We start from the raw sequence: 21,921 nt of genomic DNA on the forward strand, positions 1-21,921 counted from the left end.
TTAGCTTTTTATTCGTTTTTGAAAAACCTATCTGCATTCATTTGCAGATATCTGTTTAGAGATTAGCTTAAACGTGTTTTCGTCATTCTCATGTGTAAAGTGCCTGATCGGACTGCGAAGGAAGTCTTGGCCCAAATATCCATTATCTGTCTACACCAAAGCCCCGAAACATTGGTTGTTGCCCCAAGAGGCAAAATTATCATCAGTTGCAAGCAAATGGGTACAGAGATTGCTTTTCACACAAAAAAAGCTGAAAATTAATTGTTAACTATTTGGTTTATCAACAACTTGGGTATGTCAAAAGAAAAAGAAAAATGTCAAACATTCACTGACTCTTGTCTTTTCAAATGTGAATATTTGCTTATTTAGTGCTATACAGGAGAGGTTATCAGCCTGGGAGTATGAGGTCCTTGAGGGGGTTCCAGGGGTTTTGGAATAACTAAATCCTATCAGACGGTGGTCCCTGAGACTATACCTAATCAAGTATACAAAGAGTCCAAGTCATGTGACGACTGACTGCTATTTCAACTCTACTGTACAGTGTTTTCTTGTTCAATGAAGGATTATTACAGACGTTCTCAGTTTCACTTTCAAATGAAGTGGTGAAATAAGATATTGGTTGGTTGTCTAAAACCGGACTGCTCCTCAGACTGGGGAAGTAACCCTGTCAGACTTCATTATAGCGGTATCTCTTGTGTTCCCGATCGATCGGAATCAGAATGAGATTGAACTTTATTTGCCAAGTATGTTGACAGATACAAGGAATAAAACTTTCCAGAAGCTCTTAATGCAATAATACATTATGGTGTACATAAATTATCATAGTAATATGAGCTAAAACTATGCAAACAAGACCAGAGTTGTAATTAATGTGGAATTTTCCTTTTTGTGTGCTTCTGGCTTTAGAGCCGATTAAATAGGAATTAAACCTTAATTTAAAGATTCCCTACAGAATCAATGACATCCCCATAAGCTTCAGCTGTTCTTTGTATGTGCACTGGTGGCTTCACGTTTCTACATCACACTGTACAAGTTGCATACTGGACCAGGACTGACTTCCAAACTGTTTGTGATGTCACAAACCATGCTGGTAGGCCCTGCCCCTTAAAATCAGATTTTCACAAATGCATCATTCTGCACAGTGCAGATCAAACATCCAACTAGAACACAGATTGTTGTGGCGCGGAGGGGGGCTTTATTTAACTACTTAACTGTGCAAAAGACCAGAAAAAGTAGAATATGTGTACAGTCTGTGAATACAGGCATTTCATTTATTACAAATCTCTTGAGCAGATGTCCTACAGGGTGGAATTTCCCTAAACCACAGGCATGTCCTGAGACATTCCTAACTCCAACTAATGATTTTAATGTTTTTGGCAGAGCTTGGACAGTATGTGGTGTAGGCCTTCATCTCTGATGATTCTGGCTGTACATTTCAGTTTATCCCTGTAGTCATTAAGACTAGTTGTTTGTTTCACTTGATATTTATGTGTTTTCACATCAACACAGGCACTAAATGTGGGTTTCATCTGTTTTCATACTGATAACTCTATGAGATTAACAGACTGAGATCCAGAAGCAGATCACCCTCGCTGGGATGATGAGCCAACACTGTGCTTGTTTCAACATGAGCTACAGAGGAAATCAATGCTGACTGATCAAAAGCTGAAAGTTTGTTTTGGCCACAGTCTTTTGTCTAATCTTTATTCCAAATCACAGTCCACTGAAAGGGCGACGGTTCTTAAGAAAAGAAGAAATTGTGATCATGCTGCTTATAACAAATGCTTTCTGAGTTAGTAGTTCCCTTCAAATCATAGTTTTCATTTCATTTTCATTGTAGCTAATATTTTTGCAGCTGTACTAGGGCTGCAAAATAATTGAAACATTATCAAAATTGCAAAATGGCCAAGTGCAATATCCAAACTGCAGAAGCTGCAATTTTTTGATAAAGGTAAAATGTATGACAAACAGCATTATAATGAAGTACTGTAGTGCTGCAGAGATACCCTGACCTACAAATCTTGTTCTCCAGATTTAAGAAAACTCGTGGTTTAGTAAATACCACATAAAATGTCATATCATCATGATTTAAATAGTCTTAAATAATTTGTGATGCAAAAATGATAATTCCCGCGAGTCGTGAATCATATCGCAATCTCATTATCTGTCAAAAAAATCTCAGTATGATGTTTTACTATATCATTCAGCACTAATCTTTACCAAGACAAGCACCGTCTTTTTTGGAGAATACAAAAGCCCCTACAAGGAACTGTCTTTTTGTGTTGATTCTGGTGGCCCCTGTGGACAAAGCACTAGTGTTTTCACCATCTCGTTTCATTGATTTCAGGTGGACTGACTGAATCCGACCCGGTGGCCAGCATTAAGAACAACTATATGGAAATAGCCAGTCTTCTGGCTGATGGTCTTGTTTGTTTCAGGTCATACAGAGGCATCAGTATTAAATTGAGACCAGTTAAAAACTCCTTCTAGTGCTTTTAACGCTTAATAAAATTATAGATTAAATATTCCTCTCAGGATGCATACGATATCCACCAGGGAAGGTTGAGTGCAGCCTGTATGTAGCTGAGAAAAAAAGTAGAATTTTGCCCAATTTTCCAACTGGAAATGAACCCTTTGTGTCCATAGCTTCAACAGCAACAAATACCAGCCATAGCTCACTGTTTTTGTGTGTTCTTCGTGTGTTGGTGCAGGTCAACGACCGGCTGGACCGGTACTGCTGCGGTTTCACACCTGATCCAACAGAACTCTGCGTGGAGAACCTGCTGCACGGCAAGTGTGGCAACACGAAGGACCTGCTGCTGGTTCACATCCTGGTACGTATCACAGACAGCGCTGGTGTTATTTCAACTCTACAGTCAACCTTTTTCCCTGTGCCATTCTCATGATTTATGTCCTGAAACACTACAAGGCCTTTGGGGTGTTTTCTCTTTATTTGCAGTAACAGCACTAAGACTAATGACTTACTCTCAGTCAAAGGACAAGTTTACTGATCTGTGCTTTGATTGATGTGCTGGTGTAAATAAAAAAAAAGGTTTTTCTCCTGCTGTGCCAAATTGTTGTTTGATATGAAAACTTAAAATTTAACTGTTTTTGTGATTGTCATATCATTAGTCATCATATCAGAGGAAATGAAGTAAATGAAGTCCACCCCGGCTGCCTTGTTTGTTTTTTTGTTGCACAAACATTTCGGTACTCCCCTTCCTCCATGGCAACATAGGAGAAAGGCTCTATATTTAAATATTACAGCAGAAGCAAATGTTATACTCAAGGTAGTGTTGATATATCTAGCGATGAGCTCTCTCATTCGTTAGGTGCCAGATGCTGATTATGTTACAAGTTGTTTGTATTGTTCATTACAATATGTAAAAATACATCAAGCTGTTGTGTGAAAATCACAGCAGGAGCTCTTTTTCATTCTGCAGTTGACTTAAAGGTTCCACCATCACTTGGAAGCCTCAGTGGAAACATTTATTATGGCTGTTTTTGTCATATGTATGAGGTTGTTATTTGAATAATCTTATTCCAAGCTGGTTTTGCCGTGCACTTAATGTTCAAACCACAGGACAGCAGTTTGATTTGTCTTGTAGAAAAAGCACAGGTGTTACTAATAACATTAAAGATGGTTCTGTGCTATTAAAGTGTCCCAGTAAGCCATTACAGTGTGACAGAGCCAGCAGGACCTTGACACTGAAGCAGCAAAATGGAATTCAACCGCCATTCATTTTATTTTTTACACCTGTGCTTTTCCTGCTGTGAGATGTCAAAATGTCTTCCTAAGACCTATTAAGATTGGCCTATTTTTATCCAAAATGATTCTCTGCTTGTAATTACAAAGCCTGGCAGGAGAGAAAAAGCTCATCTGTGTGTACAAATTAACAAATTGTGCTCTCAAATTAATAATGAATGCACACAAACTACTAAATAGTGCTCTTAAATTATTATGTTGTGCATGCACATAGCATTTTGTTAATTTTTTATATATATATATTTAAGAAGAATAAATAATGTTAAAGTCATTTATTGTTTTTTTTAGCACCTTGAAGGCAAAAAGCTATAACACACCACACTGACAAACCATCACCTCATAAAGTTGATGTGGGGACCATGTTAGCAAATCTGTTGTCACCATGTCCCAGGGCAAAAGTGTTTATAGTTGTTCCAGATAAAGAGAGAGAAGTTCAAACACTGGCTCCTTTTCTCACCTCCACATTACAGAAATTGTTAATTCCAACGACAGAAAGGTATGGGGGGAGGGGATTTCTGAAACTCTTGTTCACATGTTCTTGGGCAAGATGCTGAACCCCAAATTGCTTCTGTTGGTCAGGCCGGCACCTTGCATCAGCTTCTGATTGGTCGACAGACTCAACCCAAGGCATCATGGGATTGCCAATGGATGGCTTACAACTGTGCTGAACGACAATGATTTTCAACACGGAACAAATAATAAATAATCACAGAAGACATGCAGTGTTATTTTATTTGACCAACTGTAAATGCTGAATATGCAATATGAAATCTATCTGCACTGAAACTTTTTGAGATGGTTAATGAGAAAAAGAATATTCATGGAACAAATTTTAGTATAAAGGTGCTATAGTTTAAAAACATTTTTATTGCAATCCAATGGATTAATTACAGAATTAATATTAACAAAATTGCCATGTCATTTATGTTTAGTAACTTACTACATTTAAAAGTAATCTGACCCAATCCTGCATGTTCATGGACACACTGTCCGATACAGTATCACATATAAAAAGTCTGCACTGGTCTGCAGTGCTGACCAGCTTGGTATTTACCTCTGTGTAGCTAAATGCAGAGCAAAATAAACCGTAAAAGATGTGAAACCATGGAAAATCTTCCCCATCTTGGATTAAATGCAGTGTAGTTGTCTTCATTTGACATCCTTTAAATATTCTGTCATGTTGCAATGTCATCTTTGTTTAACTAAATTCATGTGCAGAAATGAATAATCAGATAGAAGCATTTTTTAAATTTGTGAATACAAATTAGATCTTCCATAACTTTACTTTAAATTACAAAGTTATTTCAGTTTTATGCATCCCATCGATAATATTTAAATTGCAATGTTTGCTTTAATTTGCATTATTCATAATAGAAAAAGATAAGAGTGCTACAAAGATTAAAAAGTGATAAATAAATTAAATTAAAATAGTAAAAACTACATTTCGAACTGTGCCTATGTGTAACCTGTGTTACCTCCTGACAGTGTGTGTGTGTGTGTGTGTGTGTGTGTTTGTGTGCAGGTGAGGAAGGCAGATCCCTCCAGACTGGTGTTCATAGACAACGCTGGCAGGCCACAACAGGCCAATAACAACCTCAACTTCAGGCTGGTTGAGGGCATTGATGAGTGAGTACAAAGCACAGTTTTAAAGCAGGAGGATGCAGGAGTTATTTTTTGCTCCATTCTGGCACCCGGGCCCTATAAATTACACCACACAGAGTCCGAGGCTTATTTGGGCTCACAGCAGGCGCAAACACTGATGTGAGGAAATGTTTCAGGAGAAAATAAAACACATCTAACAACATATTTCCCTGGTGATCGGCACTCAAATCAGCAGCACAGAAACGTTCAGTGGAAGCTTGTTAGGGTTTTGTTACAATGTCTGTCTGATTAGATTAGTGTGCATTCAATTAGCCTGCTATTCAATATGCTGAATGAATCAGGTCTGATAGAAATTCCCCTTTGTCTGTCACTTAGGATTACTAAGCCCCGCTATAAAATGCTCTTAAATATCTTAAGCCAGGACGTGAAACTGAATGAAAATGGAATGTTAAAGTCTTGTATTATTTCTCATCACTGAATAATATAGAGCAAAATAAAAGAAAATTTGTTTTTTTTCCCAGAGGTGAAGTCTGACTCATTTCAATTGCTTCTTAATCTAACAACTTCTTGGACTGCCTTTTTATCCAATCTATGAATAAATATATAGAAATCTGTTAGCATGGACTGAGAAGGAGCCATTCACAGTTACTGTGCATGATGGATGAAATCATTTACAAGCAGCATTTCAGAGTCATGGTAAATAACTTATAGGGAAGGTTTTGAATACTTGAAGCAAACTGCATGTTATACCTGCAGAGTGAGTAATCTTAGGCATCCAGTGTTCTGCATGTGAAAGTTCCATTCATTTTCTGCATTGACAGTTTGAGGTTACTGGAAGTTGGAGCTCTTCCAAGGCTTGAATGGACAGGCCTTGGGCTACGGTCACACTGCAGGTCTTAATGCTCAATTCCGATTTTTTGCTGAGATCCGATCCGGCGCAGAATTGTGAAGTCTGTCTCACTTGACGTAAAAGTCGGATGAAAAGCAGAATGACCGTTCAGACTGAGGTCGCTTTGAAAATCATCAGATATGTATCCGATTTAGGACCACGTATGAAAGTGGCCTGGATCGGATTTGAAAAAATCGGATTTGTGCTGTTCAGACTATCATAAAAAAAATCCGATATGGGTCACATATGGGCAAAAAAGTCAGATTTGGGCCACTTTTGCCTGCAGTCTGAACATATCCTTGGTCTTTATTAAATCTTCAGTACAAAAGATGACCAATTAAAACATTTGGTTAAAAAGCCAAAGCATTTACACATAAACATTCCTCTTAAGATTTATTTTGGTTAGAAAATCCAATCAAATTCTCTTATGTGCTCCACCAATGGCAAGCAAGGTTGCATATTGTAAAAACCAGCAGTTTAAATGACTTCACTTTTTGTTTGAATTCAGTAACTATGACAGAATATTTTGAGTATTATTTTGTTCCAAATTTGCACCATCTCTAGTTTGTGCCTCTGATTGGCTTCTGCCCAAAGCAACAGCATCTGTGGCCGTGGTATCCAAGTATTCAGAGCCATTTGCCATAGCAAACCTTAAGTATTATTACATTATACTACAGAAGGAGTAGGGATGTGCTAGTCGGTTAAATGTTTTTAATCTCGCTAGTCGACACCAGAAATACTAGTGGTATAAACTAATTATTATATAAGGGTTAATGCCTGACGTGGTGTCCATTATCAGGAATTAATGACGACATGGAGGCCAGAACCAGTTGCCTACGCAAATTAATTCCTGATTATGGACACCACGAAGGGCATTAACCCACTTATACCATGGTCACTTGCCAAACAAAAAAAATTAAGATGATTATTTCATGTTTTCATGAATTTAAAAATCTAAAGTTGTTATACTAGCCATAACTCCGTTTCCTTGGTAATGCCTAAGGTGCTTCTTAATACCTGGGAAAATCATTAACATCATTGTTACAGTCTCCATCCTCTGGTGATCATTTTGTTTTCATTCAATTCATTTCAGCACATTAACATTAAGAACAGTAAACATACAGTTTCACTGGAACTACTACGTAGGTGTCGTACATCAGGTATTAATGGACACCCAGCAGCCAGTATCGAGAATACTACTAGCCAGGGATCCAGCCCTAGCAGGTGGCAGAAAGTTAGTGTCTATGTGTTGCCCATTTCAGTAGTATCCCAACACTTTTGGGATAGATACGATTTGGCCCATCTAACCCTGACCCACACTCAGAGGTGAGACAATGAGCCTGCTGTCATAGAGAGGGTCAAAGTGCAATGAATTCTACAAATGGGTTTAACAGCGCACATTTTCAGACCTCCTAGTATCACCCATACACTTATTATCTCATGGCCTTTCTTCCAGTACTAGACAAACTTTACATCTTTAATTGTGAAGCACTTTCAAAATGTTGCACAAATATACCATAAATAAACCGTTTTAAAGTGTACCTGAAAAGTCCACCATGTTGGACCACCATGTTTCTACAGAACAGTCAAACCAAACCTGGCTGAAGATAGAACCTTTCACAATTTTGTGTCCACCGTAGTTAATGCTTTGAAGTCTGAGCAGTATTCAAATGGCTGCAGTCTGCAACTTCACTGCTAGAGTCTATTAAATCCTACACACTGATCCTTTAATATTAGCCCAGTTTTAGCAATGCTAATGATAAGGCACATCTAGAATCAAATCAAATCAAATCAAAATCAAGTTTATTTGTATAGCCCTTTACAATAGCCGAAAGGTACCCAAAGTGCTTTACAACAAAGCCATAAAACAATACATAACACATATATAATATACAAATACAATTTAAAGTGCTGTAGTGCTGCAGCGCTGCAGGGTATTAAAAGCCTTCCAGAAATGCACAGAAAGGAGCAGATAAAAAGAGTACACCTAAGAGACAGTACTGTCCTAGTCAGAATTAAATGCTAATCTAAAAAAGTGGGTCTTAAGCTGCGATTTAAAAAGGCCGAGATCAGTAGTGATGCGAATGTCAGAGGGCAGTTTGTTCCACAGTCTAGGAGCAGCGACGGCAAAAGAACGATCGCCCCACTGTTTAAGTCTGGACCTAGGGACCTCTAACAGAAGCTGACCCGAAGAGCGCAAGGCTCTGCCACAATTGCGAAACGTTAAAATCTCTGACAAGTAAGAGGGGGCCAAGCCATTAATGGTGTTAAAAACAAACAACAAAAGTTTAAAATCAATTCTAAAACGGACTGGAAGCCAGTGGAGTGACGACAGCACAGGAGTAATATGTTCACGTCTGGACGTGCTAGTTAAAAATCGGGCAGCAGCGTTCTGCACAAGTTGGAGACGATAAATTAAGGACTGACTGAGGCCGACGTAAAGGGCATTATAGTAGTCCAGTCTTGAGCTGATGAAAGCATGGATTGCCTTCTCAAGATCCTGCCGACTGAGAAAAGACTTCACTTTGGCCAAAAGACGGAGCTGAAAAAAGCTCGTACTGACAACAGAGCTAATCTGTTTGTCAATTTTGACAAGTGCAACTGGACTTGCTATTTGTTTTATTATGGCATATAGAGAACTCTGAGGGCTGTGACAGAGGCTTTACACATTAGTAGTCTTGTTTTCTAGACTTTGAACAAATCAGTGAAGCTACAGCTGATCAAGTGTAATGCGGTTTCTGTTGTCAGGTTTCCAGAGAGAGCAGTGTCTGTGCTCCAGTCAGACTGTCTGGAGAGTCTTCTTCTACGCTCCCTTTACACAGACAGGGAATTCTGGGAAAGCCAAGGTGGGGCCAGTGGTCTCAGGCCTCTCATCCGCACAGTGGAGCACAGAGGGAAGATTCTCCTCCAGCACATCAGGGACAAGAAAGTACAGCTCAAGAGGGACCTGTGACTGAGGTGACCCGGACCAAACAGAAGTAGAAATGAAACATCATTTGTGACGCTGACTGTCAAGATGACATTTCTGCAATGTAATCGAAGAGAGATCATTCTGCAGCAAGAGGCTCTGAGCAAACAGAAACCTAAAGAGATAAAATGGTGCAGCTATTTCGGGAACAAAAGAAAGACCTTTTTGTTAGGGGTTACAATAAATACAACATCCACAGCCTCATGGTCCATGGACCAATCTATTTCAGAGTGGTGATATTATATTATTATACCTTTTTTTTTATCCCATAAAGAGAGAAGAAAAAAGGTCAGAAATACTCCTATAGCTTCCAAACTTCTGAGTGGGTGGACCAGTTTCCATATTGGATTGACAGCAAAGTTACCTGACACAAAGTGTTCACAGTGTGTGAACAAGGACAATCAAACATTTACTTTTAAGCTGTTAAATGTTCTATAGCTGACTAGCTAAGTAGCTAACTGGCTCACAGTGTACATTTGTTTCCACTGGTGGATGTTTGTTAGCTAATGTTGGTTAGCTCTTCTTGTGTTGGGTGCCAGGACGCTGGCAGCCTTGTCCCCGTCAGCCTCACAGACAGTTGTGATGATTTATGCAAATACGTTTAACATTAAATGATTTGATTGAATATTTGCAAAGAATTCTAAGTAGACAGGACCACAGGCATTCTGACTGGGTAATGCAAATACAGACGACGCTGTCATGGAATCAAAACATATATAAACAAATATATAAAATTCTTCATTTTGGTCATAGATTTGTTTATCCCAAAGGAGAGCTTGAGGAGAGAGTTTAAGAACAATTTCCCACTAAGGTGCCACTTATAACAGGTTCATATGTTGGAACTAATGGCTTTATTAATGGTTAATAAGTCATTTATTTGATCACTTGTAGCCAAGTGGCAACCTCCGTGGCTGGCAAAGCCAACATTGAAGTAACAAAAACTGCAGTTCCTCTAATGCCCACTTGAGGCTGGCTCCAGAAGTGGTTCAGTCTCCATAAGGCCCCATATTAAAATGCCCAGAAATATGTTTACAGCCTGGTACACAAATCGTTTGGTCTCTAAAGCTAATTTCCACATTCATGATAACTGTACAGGGAGGGATCTTTCTATAAGTCATCGTTTAAAGTTATGCATAATTAAGGGTATGACCACTTTGATTGACAGGTGGTTGCCATCACAGGAGGCTGTTTCAGTAACCAGGCTTCAGTCAGCTTCACCCACACTCTACGTCGTCGCCCATTTTTGTGGGCGACGATGTGGGCGACAGTTGGGTGGAGTCAGGACTTCCAAGATGGCGACGGTCAGAGCCGACCACACTGAGCTTCACAACAGCTCTTTAGAAACCAATGGGTCACGTCACAGAGACTACGTCCATTTTTATTTAGTCTATGGTTTTAAGCCCTTACTAAGGCCAACTTTTAGGTTGTGATAAATCACTCCAGCTGGTGTCAACAGTCAGGTTATTAATAAATGTTCACAAGTTCTTTTGTTTTATATGTTAATAAGTCATTAATAAAGGGGAATAATCTCCACTCTGCAGTCACAGATGGTAATGAATGGTCACTGGTTCCTCCTTGTCCTAAAAGCTATTAGCAAAAGTATTTTCCAGAAAGTCAAATGGTCCGTTGGAGGAGTCTTTATAATGAAAGGGCTAGAGCGAAAAAGACAAAGCAGCTGTCCTGCTAGACACACAAGGCAACCCCAAAGTTGTCCTAATTAACAGCTCATAAGTGATCAATAAAGTATTAGCTGATGATTCATTAACCATTAATAAAGCCATTCCATACATCTTATAAACACTTCATAAAAGGAATCCCTATTTGAAAGTGAACCAGACATGCAGTCATTTATAAAGCTGATCTGTTTGTGTAACAGGAAAAAGCAGCAGTACTACAGACTACAGTTCCATCACTGAAACATTTCACCATCGAAGTGCACAAGGAGAGTGAATTTGCTGTTGAACCAGAATCAAACATAAGCCTCAAGGTAACAAGTATGTCAGTGAGTTTGCTGGACAGGCATAAAGCAACAGCAAACCCACACAGGCCCACATATTCAAAGTGTCTAATTCATGCTAATTGTTTGATCATCTGCACCAAATGAAATGCCCCCGTAGCTCTGTCTGTCAATGAGAGGTGCTTGTCACTCCAAACATATTCCTGTTTTTCATTCCGGCTTCCAACATCTCACCAAATGTCGCCTCACAGAAGGGAAATGTGAGACAAATTATTCCCCCGCTCCTCCGCAACAGCCAAGTGACAATTCTTCCAAACAATTTGGCGGAAAGAAGCCCAGTCTATTTCTTTTTTTTTTTTCTATTTTAATATTTTACTGAGAGCCAACAGCAGATCGAGTGATTGATTTGGATGTCTGTTTTTATGAGATAAGCTTCTCTGCTTTTAATCGAGGGATTAAAAATGGCTGTCAGCAAATAGCTTCTGCACCAGATCCTGGAAGCCTTTTGATAAAAATGGACCAAATATATATATATAATTTTTTTCTACTCAAAGTGGCTGTCATGCACATTGTTAAAATGCACAGCAGTGTACAGAAGCAAAAGATGAAAGAAAAGGGATAAAAATTGGTTGAAAATCAAGTGTCATTAGGGACGGAATAGAGCTGAGGCTTTTCTGTGTGAGCGACACAATTCTAAAGCTCAGCTGTCACAAAACATTATTTTGGCATTTGGGTCTTGTGAAAAGCACAAATGATATGACTTGAAACTGTTTTATGCATTACCCGCTCTGCATTACAATTCCAGCCGTATTGCTAGTTCATGGATTAATGACATTTTCTCTGGCTCCCTCTTTCATCACTGAATAAATGGCTCTAATGAGAAATGGTTTGAATGTGTGATCCTCTCTTTATCCCCACTTGATCTCTCTTACATGAAATCTTTTGCTTTTTTTCATGTGTCAAACCACCAAAAGTGTGATGCCCACCACTGCTTTTAGATTGCATTCATTTCTCTGCTGCTGTTTGAACACATTTTTTGGTCCAGCTCATTAAGCCCCATCTGGATTATATTGGATTTAATGCATTTATACATTTACTATAAAGCCTGCATGCAGCACTACTAAAGGACAGTGGGTGAAAATAGCAGAAGCTAGAAAAGAGACAGGGGTTGCTTGCAATGTGGATGAGTGAATTCACAACATGATCATTGTTGATGTAAAGAAACTGGCTGAATTGGCTGGAAATGCCAGACCTCAGGAAATCCTTTCACGTGGAGAATAAAGAAACAAAAAAAGTACAGAGAGATGATAAGCCTGCTATGTAAACCAAGGTCAGGAGTCTAAAGCGCAATCCACATATCTATTCATGCTGACTCTGAGAGGCGTGCTCCACAGACAGCCAGATGGCACAAATCAGCTGTTTATGTTGTGAACTTATTAAGGGTACTATAGAGCTGGTTTCACTATAGGTGCACCACAACGTTTGCTGTCCCTTCATGCTACACACAGAATAATATGGTATACATGTATAATATACTGCAGGAAATAATTCTGCAGTACATCTTTTGAATGTGCGTCTGGTTGAATGTAAACAGCCGCAACAAGATAGTGATGATAATATGGTTTCATCTTCACATAAAAAGAGTGTCCATCCACTTTGACTGCGTTTGAGCACCAAGCATCATCGATGTAAAAGGCTCCTCTCGCGGCAGTGGTAGCTCCTTGATGTCTGAAAGTTGTTGGCCTGTTGGTATAGAGCGGTGGTTCTCCACATTTTTTAATTAATGTACCCCTTTGAAATATTTTTCAGCCAACCTCCTGACCAGCGCAAAACATTTCTGGTAGAAATGCCTCAGTTAAGAGTATTTATAAAGAAATACCCTTAAATGCTTAATTTCTGGTGTTTAGAATCTGTTAATTCATGGCAAACCAGTTTTTTTGTCATTATACAGTAACACTAAGACGGCATTGCGATTGCAATGAACTGCATCTTTTTGACACTCACAATTTAAAGCTGCGGTAGGTAACTTTTATAAAAATGACTTTTTGTCATATTTGCCAAAACTTTCACTATATTCTGACAGTGGAATATGAGACAAATAATCTGTGAATCCCCATTTGAGAAACATTATAAACACTAAATACATATATTAGTGCTATGTACTCAGTATAGATAAATAGGACATCATGTAAAGGATACATCAATGGGATTACTTTTGCCAAATAAGCTCAACTTTTATTATGTAGATTGTACACTTTTCTTCTCCTTCCTAAAAAACAAGCGCACCAGTAGTAAAGTAAAGTAAGATTTTATTTATATAGCCCAAAATCACAATTGACCTTTACAATCTGTACAAGGCTCGCCTCAATTCAAGAAAAATCTCCCCCAAACAACCCTTTTAAACCAAGGGAAAAACTGGAAGAAACTTCATAAAAAAGCGACAGAGGAGGGATCCTTCCCCCAGGATAGACAGACATGCAATGGAGTAGAAGTACAAATTACCTTTTATCAAATTAATGTTATTGCATTATATTTGCATTTGCAGATTTCTACTTGTATGTCAGAGAGGGGAAGAGAGTGCAGGAGACAGAGGGAGATAGATGACCAACATAAACAGCCACTCACCCATGACTCATCCATAATAGCTATCATCATGGAGCAGTATGGTGAAGGTCATTATCTGGTGCAGAGCAAAAAGAATGGACTATTATGAGAGGCAGAGGAGAGCCACAGGTCTGCTGCTGCTACCTTGAGGCTGTGATGTGAACATGTGAATCACAGGCCTGCTTCCTGGGGAAAAGGAGGCCATGCGATAATGAGGATATTTATCTTCCCTTATTAAGATGATATCAAATTCTGAATTAGCTTCATTTACAATGCCATTACCGCAGGCACATTTATCCAAAGTGACTTCCAGGTTCATGAGTGCACACAGCTCCTGTCTTCATCAACGTCTGGGTATGCTTTACTTGTTGACTTGCACAGGAACATAAACTGATTTGTACCCAGTAAACAGCAGAGATCCAATTCAGACGTTTCTTGCTCAGACAGAAGCCAGACAAATGTTTTCATTGCTACTGCTACAGTTTGTCACAGACTGGTTGCCAATCTCAAGAGGGAGGGTCTTACATAATGTGCGATCAAGGGGAAGAAGACAGAAATGATGGAGGAGAGTGGTGTACTGTGGAGAGTTTCTGCCTGTCTGTTTGTTAACCTGAGTGAACTGAAGCTAACTGCACAATGCACGGCTGTTAACACAAGAAGAGGACTGGAGTCAACCTGCATGCAGTCCAGTGTGCAGGGAACAAGTAGCAATGGTGGAAAACAGCAGGCATTTAGAGTATGCGATGGCCTGTTGATATTAAAGCCCAGTGTTGAATTAACTCCCACAGAGTTGATTTCAACACTTCTCAGAGTTTATATAGCTCCACACTCTCCAGAGTTAAATGAACACTTTCAAACTAGTTAAACATTTTAGTTCCTTCGTTAACTCGCAAAAGAGGGTTAAATTAACATTGATACAACATAACACTGCTATTAGTTTAATTTTACTCCCTTTAAGTGTAAAATAAATCGACACTAAAAAAAATTAAATATTAATTATAACAATAACAATAATCTCAATAATTTTAAAAATAACATTCATTTTTGCCTTTTCATGTGTAAAACAAAGCACAATCTTATTGTCATGTAAATCGTACAAATTAAAGGCAAAATGTGCTTTGAAATGTTTATCAAGTGGCTTGAGGGAGTGGTTTGCCTGGCATGAAATGAGATGTTTATCCATGGTGACATGGAAGCTGTCGATCCAGTTCTTCTGACGCCCAACAGCGAGGAGGTACGGTTGTTGATCCTGCTGGTTGTGGAGATGATCCTCCAAACTGTAGCATGACTGAGGCTGAGAGAAGGAACCAGAGAGAGAAAACTACATTATTGAAGTGATTACTCAAACATCTCCCTGGCTAGTGTGAGAAAGGAAAGCCTATGAAGACAATTTCATCCGTTTCTAAACAACGTGGCTAAAGATGGAGACATACAGAATAAACCAAATTCATAAAATAATGAATGAAACAACTGTAACTGTAGTTATAGAAAGAAGCAAAACTAATAGAACTCACTTGTTTCCCCATCAGAGATCCTTGGCTTTCAGAACAAAGAGTAAAGTCTTGTTCCACCTTTGAGAAAGAAAATATTGATTAACTTATTATTAACTACTAGACAAAGAATACTTTGAAATTTTCCAATCTTTTTGTATCCAGGAATCTTGGGAAGGTGGAGAGGATATCAACATTTCTACCTGGGTCATCAACAAGCTTCTGAAAGGTCTCTCTCCTCTTGTGCCGGTCCAGGTCACACAGACAACCAGGTACAACACGCTGCGGCGCGTTTTTGTGAGCTTGCATGTGAAGTGTTGTTAGACAGTCATTGAAGTTGGAATGGTTTAAGTTAGTGACTAACGGTAAGCTAGTCAGTCCGGACAACAAACTAGGCTTTGTAAATAAATTCTCTGTAGATTTATTGTTCGTACTCCAACCGACAAAGTGCAACGCGTTTCTTCTGTGGGCGGAGTTTAATTCCATCTACACCAGAGAGGGTTTGCTCACACTGATGTTAGCAACTCTGTGAAATAACTCCAACACTGAACAACATTTAACTCAGAAAGTGTTAAAATGTTTAACCCTGAAATTCCAACACTTCAATTATTGCTGGATACAGTCAGAAGGCTCCCTTGTTTGGGCATTCACTGTAGAGCCACGTTCAGCCACTGGGGCTCCCTCAATACATTCATCTTTAATGGAGCCCTGGTGAAGCTCCTGATGGCGTGGGATGTCTTCTTTGTCTCCTCACACAGTGCAGCTCAGCAGCAGTGCACTCACTGTTGCCACTGGTGGCAGTAAGATGTATTGCAGGAAAACTACAGACCACTGATTCCCAACCAGGGGTTCTTGTAGCCCAGTGGGTACCTGTAGCCCAGTGGGTACCTGTAGCTCAGTGGGTAGCCCAGTGGGTACTTGTAGCCCAGTGGGTACCTGTAGCTCAGTGGGTAGCCCAGTGGGTACCTGTAGCCCAGTGGGTACCTATAGCCCAGTGGGTAGCACCGTGGGTACCTGTAGCTCAGTGGGTAGCCCAGTGGGTACCTGTAGCCCAGTGGGTACTTGTAGCCCAGTGGGTAGCCCAGTGGGTACCTGTAGCCCAGTGGGTACTTGTAGCCCAGTGGGTACTTGTAGCTCAGTGGGTAGCCCAGTGGGTACCTGTAGCCCAGTGGGTACCTGTAGCTCAGTGGGTACCTGTAGCCCAGTGGGTACCTGTAGCTCAGTGGGTACCTGTAGCTCAGTGGGTAGCCCAGTGGGTACCTGTAGCTCAGTGGGTACCTGTAGCTCAGTGGGTACCTGTAGCTCAGTGGGTACTGCGGGTGCCGTATTGGAGAGATTGCAGAGTAGCTCAACTAATTTGAAACAAAACTGACTGAATGTTTTTATTAAAAAAAATACATCCACATTTTGAGCTATAATTAATTTAGGTGTTATTACAATTAAGAGTGTGTGGTAGCTAATTTGCAAGCAAGCAGAGGAGATGAAACCGTTATCTAAAAGTCATGGATACACGGTTGCAACGTGCAGCTTTTGCCACTCCATGTGACTGTAGCACAATGCCAACTCGACCACACTAAACAAAACAGTTCGAGTTCAACTGCATAGAAATATTGTAATATCCACTTTTATATCCACTTTAATATGATTAGTAGTTAAATAACATCCAGTTTGAAATGAATTGTTGATGAAGGGGTACTTGAGAAAGACAGCTGGACCACAAAATCACCAGATCACACAGGAAGTAGTGGCAGCTACAGGGAGAGCTTGGCATAGCTGCTGCTAGCATCAGTTCTATCAGCACTGGAGAGTATTTCTTGGAAAGTAGAGCAAAAAACAGCACTGAAGACTTTTCTTGATGGAAAAGTTGTTTTCTTCTCCCGACTGACTTCAGCAAGAGTTTGACTACGTATGGTTCATTGATCTGATTGGTTGAACTTTGGTTGAACTGATAGTGACAGTGACAGAAGATAGTATTTTTTGAAAGTGCCTGCCCTTCTCCCAACAGTTTCCAATGACAACTTCCTACATGGTCCTGTGTAACAAACCATCTGCCGCAGTCAGGTTATTGCTTGAGATCATTTTTGTTATTTTTCACCTGATTGATGTATTTTCCACATTATAATACTGTCTTCTCACCTGGTACTTTTAACATTCTTCCCTTAATAAATAATAATAAATGTTAAGTCCTGAGTGACTGCACTGTCTGGTTTTCAGCAGATAGCTGTCAGGGTTAGGTGACAACACATTTGAGGTGCAAAATCTGAAGATGCAATTGTGATTGAAATCATGTTGGTTCTTACTACATACTGCACTTTTATGATGTAAATGATGGAAGTGAAACTGCAGAATACAACTCACTTCATCTAGATATGAACCCCAGTCCCCCTCTCCCCAATTACTGCTCCATTCATGCATCACACTTTCAGTCGTAGTGATGACTGCTGCAGGCCGCCAGCCATTAAAAGAATATTTACACACTTTCTGCTCTTGCCCATCAGCTAATAATGATGTTCTCACAGCAGGTGACAATGAGCCATAAATAAAGGCTGTAGAAGAGAGCTCAGCTGCTCAACTTCCAACCATGGAAGCAGGGAAAGTGGATGAGAGATAGGTCAGTGCCTGGAGCCTCTGCTGTTCTCTCATTTCTCTTCCCTTTCTCTTGTCTTATCTATTCCTCTTTCAGCCATTCTAAGCTCCACGTTTAGAGCACTAAATCCTGATTTTGAATATGGCAGCTCTCCTGTCAGGGTCTGAGTATTTGAGAATGTGATAGGGCACTTGCTAACAAGCTTTGATTAGCAGGCTTTAACGGGATCTGTGCTTATCTGGCTACTACAGTCCTGTCTGTTCCACAGTGAACACCTTTTAGACAAATGAAAGAGCGGGAGGGGAACACTGGGAAGTTGACACATGTTGCTCAGATCTAGTGACACAGTTCCTCTTGTGTATTCAGAACATCTGTTATGCTCACAGTTCTCGCCTTGATCACAAACCTTTTTTATAGCCACACTGACTCCTATTGGCTGTGGCAATGCCTGACCAATTACTGTATGGACTGTCATGAAATTTGTTACAGATATCCACGATGCTCAGAAGAGGGGCAAGAACTGAATGCTCCATGTCTACAGCCATTACTATTTTCAGTTAAGCTAGTTAGCCACATATTTAACCCAACAGTTCCACTGATGACAATAATAATCAACATTAATATTCAGGGAATATACATATAGCTGTGACGACCCTCTGAGCAGGTCTCTCCCTCACAGAGCCTGGTGGGTAGAGTCGGGTAATCAGCCAGATTAAGTTCACCTGGTCTGGTGGCTGGACTATATAGGCTGGAGGTGGGTTGTGAGATAGCTATATATCATTATAATTCAATTTCCATGGAGAAAACAAATGTGAACAGAACAGAAATCATATTGGAGTGTTTACAAATGCATAGGTTAGAAATCAGACATTCAAATTTTAATTAAACAACAGCCAATCAAAAATGTCCAACAATAAGATATCATTAATTGTTCCAATGAAAGACAGGAGCTGTGTATAGAGGGCCTGTAGGAATTCCCGCTCAACTACTGGGGATATGTTTTTGGTAAGGTAAGAAGAATCAGACGAGATATAATGGGCGCACATTCGAAAAGGGTTGAACCACCCAGGAACATCAAAGTTCAGGAGGTGCTTAACGTGGATTTTCATGTTGGCTTTAAATATGGCGTTATTTTAGCAGATCTTTTGACAGTTTTTTCATTCAAGCAACTTAAATCGTTTTATTCATAGAACTAAAGATGTTTAAGACTTTAAAGTTTATGATGAGACAAAACCGCTGCAGAACAGTTGCAGTGGTGAAGAATGTTTGAGAATTGTTTATTATGACTGTACAGTTTGTGTAATTATGTGAAACATAGTGTGCAGTAAATAATAATAAAACAATAATAACTGAATTGATGTTAGACAATAAGTTGGTTTCACCCCTTCTAAATGTGTAACCACGGCAATATCACTGCGTTCACGGTGTATCCGTGAACGCAGAAATGTAAGAGAAATGAATGCTTTCAAGAGGAGGAAAGTCATCCATGGGTTATAGACTGTGTTCCAAATGATTATGCAAATATGATTTCAATTAAAAAAACATTAGATTTTTTGTTTTTCAATGAAAGTTTTCAATTGTGCTGCTTCCCATGTCTGTTTAGATCACTGACATCAATCTCAGACAGGTCTGTCTTTATTAGTTTGCCAGATGTGCCTAATTAATGGGAAACTACTTAAGGATGTTGTTCCACATTATTAAGCAAGTCACAGGTTTCATGCAATATGGGGGAAAAAAAGATCTTTCTGCAGATGAAAAGTATGAAATAGTGCATTTAAATAGGTATGAAACCACTGGATATTTTCCGAAATATTAAGAGAGATCATCGTCCTATGAAAAGATTTGTGTCTGATTCAGAGCGCAGACGGGTTCGTTCAGATAAAGGCGTGTTAAGGAAAGTTTCTGTAAGGCAAATTCATAGTATTAAGTGAGCAGCTGTGAAAAAGCCACTGATGGGTAGTAAAAAAGGTATCTGTAGTTGTTGGCGACCGAAATACACCTTTATGTACATCAGCAAGCCTCTGGAGTCCCAAGATCCAAGCTGTGTTTCGGCCACCCTTAAACAATGCCCACAAGGAGACATGATTGCAGTGGGCTAAGACTAATTGTCTAACAGTTTTATTCACTGATGTATGCCGTGCTCCACTGGATGGTCCAGATGGATGGAGTTCTGGATGGCCACCATGTCCCAACAAGGCTGTGACGTCAGCAAGGAGGTGGTGAAGGGATGTTTTGGGCTGGAATCATGGGAAGTGAGCTGGTACGCCCATTTAAGGTGCCTGAGGGTGTCAAAATGACCTCTGCAAAATATGTGGAGTTCCTAACTGCCCATTTCCTGCCATGGTATAAAAAGAAGAACCATGCCTTCCGGAGTAAAATCATTTTCATGTAAGACAACGCACCATCCCATTGTTGCAACAAATACCATTGAGGCCTAGGCTGCTATGGGCATTAAGGGAGAAAGAATCACGGTGTGGCCACCATCATCTCAGCCTCAACAGCGGCTCTGGGAGGCAACTCGGGCATCCTCAAAGGAAATACAGGCAGAAACTGTACATGGACTTACAAGTTCAATGGATGAGAGAGTTGTTAATGTGGTATCAAAGAAGGGCTCCTATGTTAATATGTAACTCGATCTTTAAAGATGTTTTTGATTTAAATAGCTTTAATTTGAGAAAAATGATCCCCTCTAATGCAAAAAATACAACAGATTTCGGTTTTCAATCCTTTAGAAACTATTACCGTTTTGTTGAACATGTTTTTAGAAAATATGAAATAAAATAAAATCTATTTATATATCCAGCACCTATGAAGCAACATTTGATTCATTTGACGTTGTGTTTGTGTCTACCTGATGAATTTAAGTCCAATTCTCTCTTTTAGCTCTGTTTTTGGTCTCTATCAACTCCTGATGGAAACATCTAGCTCTTTAGATTCAGGTGATAATTCTCTGTAGGTTCAGCAACCCCTTTCACACTGAAACATTGTTTTCACATTGTCATTTGATAGTTATTATAAAAACATGAACTGTAGCTGCTTTACGGTTTACAATTAAATGCTTTCATGTATTTTATCAACTGATTGGTGGTAATGGAAAAATATAAAGCTTTATGTTTCTTTTTACACTCCATTATAAAGATTTTACTCCTGCTATTATATATTAATGCGTTCATAAACTTTCACTACATTATGTCAGTTTCACAGCTCCAACCAATTCCACCAATCAGATGGAAGCCTACATATAACTTGAGAGACAAAACCAAAGGCATACAATCCCAATATGTTCACTGCTCTTCATAAAGCCTGTTATGAGGCCACAGTAACAACTGAAAGCAACCCAAATCATTGTATCAACATTTAAATCAACTTAATGATCTGGATTTTGGTTATTTTATTGGAATTTATGTCATAGACTGAAACTATAGGAGTGTGTGCACACCAGTGGGCACATGGAGGTCAGAAAAACAGGTTACAAAAACTTAAAATATTCTATACAGGCACTAGAAGAAACAGTCCTCACACATTTTCTTAGTAATCGCTACAAACTTGCAGAACTGCCTCTTCTCTCTCCTAATAACAGCATAAGAGCACCACTGATGTGCTGAGCGGAATAAAAACAAGATTAAACATTCAACAGGACAAGCATACACAGTGGGGTACAAAATGTTATTTTTCTCAACCCACACTCCTCTCTCTGCTCACTCATTATCCCTCACTGTGGAAAGTATTAACTAATTGTGGTGGAGTTGCAGGCGGGGAGCCAGACAAATATATTTGGTTGATAGAAAGCAGTTGGAGACGTTGGCTGTTTCCTGTCCCAGAATGAGTGAGCCTCCACCCAAAAGCTTTTGCCTGAATAAACTGTCTGCAACACTGCCACAATTAAACATTACTGCTGTAAAAGGAATAGTGGTTTTCATAAGCATGGCTAGATTTTTGAACAAGAAGAAAAGGCTTGTGGTTATTATTCTGTATATTTAAAAATACAATACACACATAACTGTATCAACTTTATGCTTTCATGTGGCTTAGGCTCACTCACTAACAATTCCTTACTG

At 39.5% G+C, this 21,921-nt stretch overlaps 1 protein-coding gene across 5 annotated transcripts in view; it reads left to right on the forward strand.

Annotated features, from left to right (window-relative positions):
* The window catches only part of gask1a (golgi associated kinase 1A), a 61,671-nt gene extending 41,003 nt beyond the window's left edge, over window positions 1-20,668 (forward strand). Inside the window, exons 4-7 of one of the 5 annotated variants that reach the window (XM_051407008.1) lie at window positions 2,712-2,834; window positions 5,289-5,392; window positions 15,442-15,548; window positions 17,282-20,668. In XM_051407008.1, coding sequence (XP_051262968.1) covers window positions 2,712-2,834; window positions 5,289-5,392; window positions 15,442-15,502 — 288 coding nt within the window. In that variant the 3' untranslated portion in view covers window positions 15,503-15,548; window positions 17,282-20,668. The other 4 variants (XM_051407009.1, XM_051407006.1, XM_051407005.1 and 1 more) reach the window with 4 other exon arrangements.
* Window positions 20,669-21,921: the final 1,253 nt, after the last annotated feature.

Source organism: Dicentrarchus labrax, unplaced genomic scaffold (assembly GCF_905237075.1).
Source record: "Dicentrarchus labrax unplaced genomic scaffold, dlabrax2021, whole genome shotgun sequence".
In the NCBI taxonomy this organism is placed as follows: Eukaryota; Metazoa; Chordata; class Actinopteri; family Moronidae; genus Dicentrarchus; species Dicentrarchus labrax.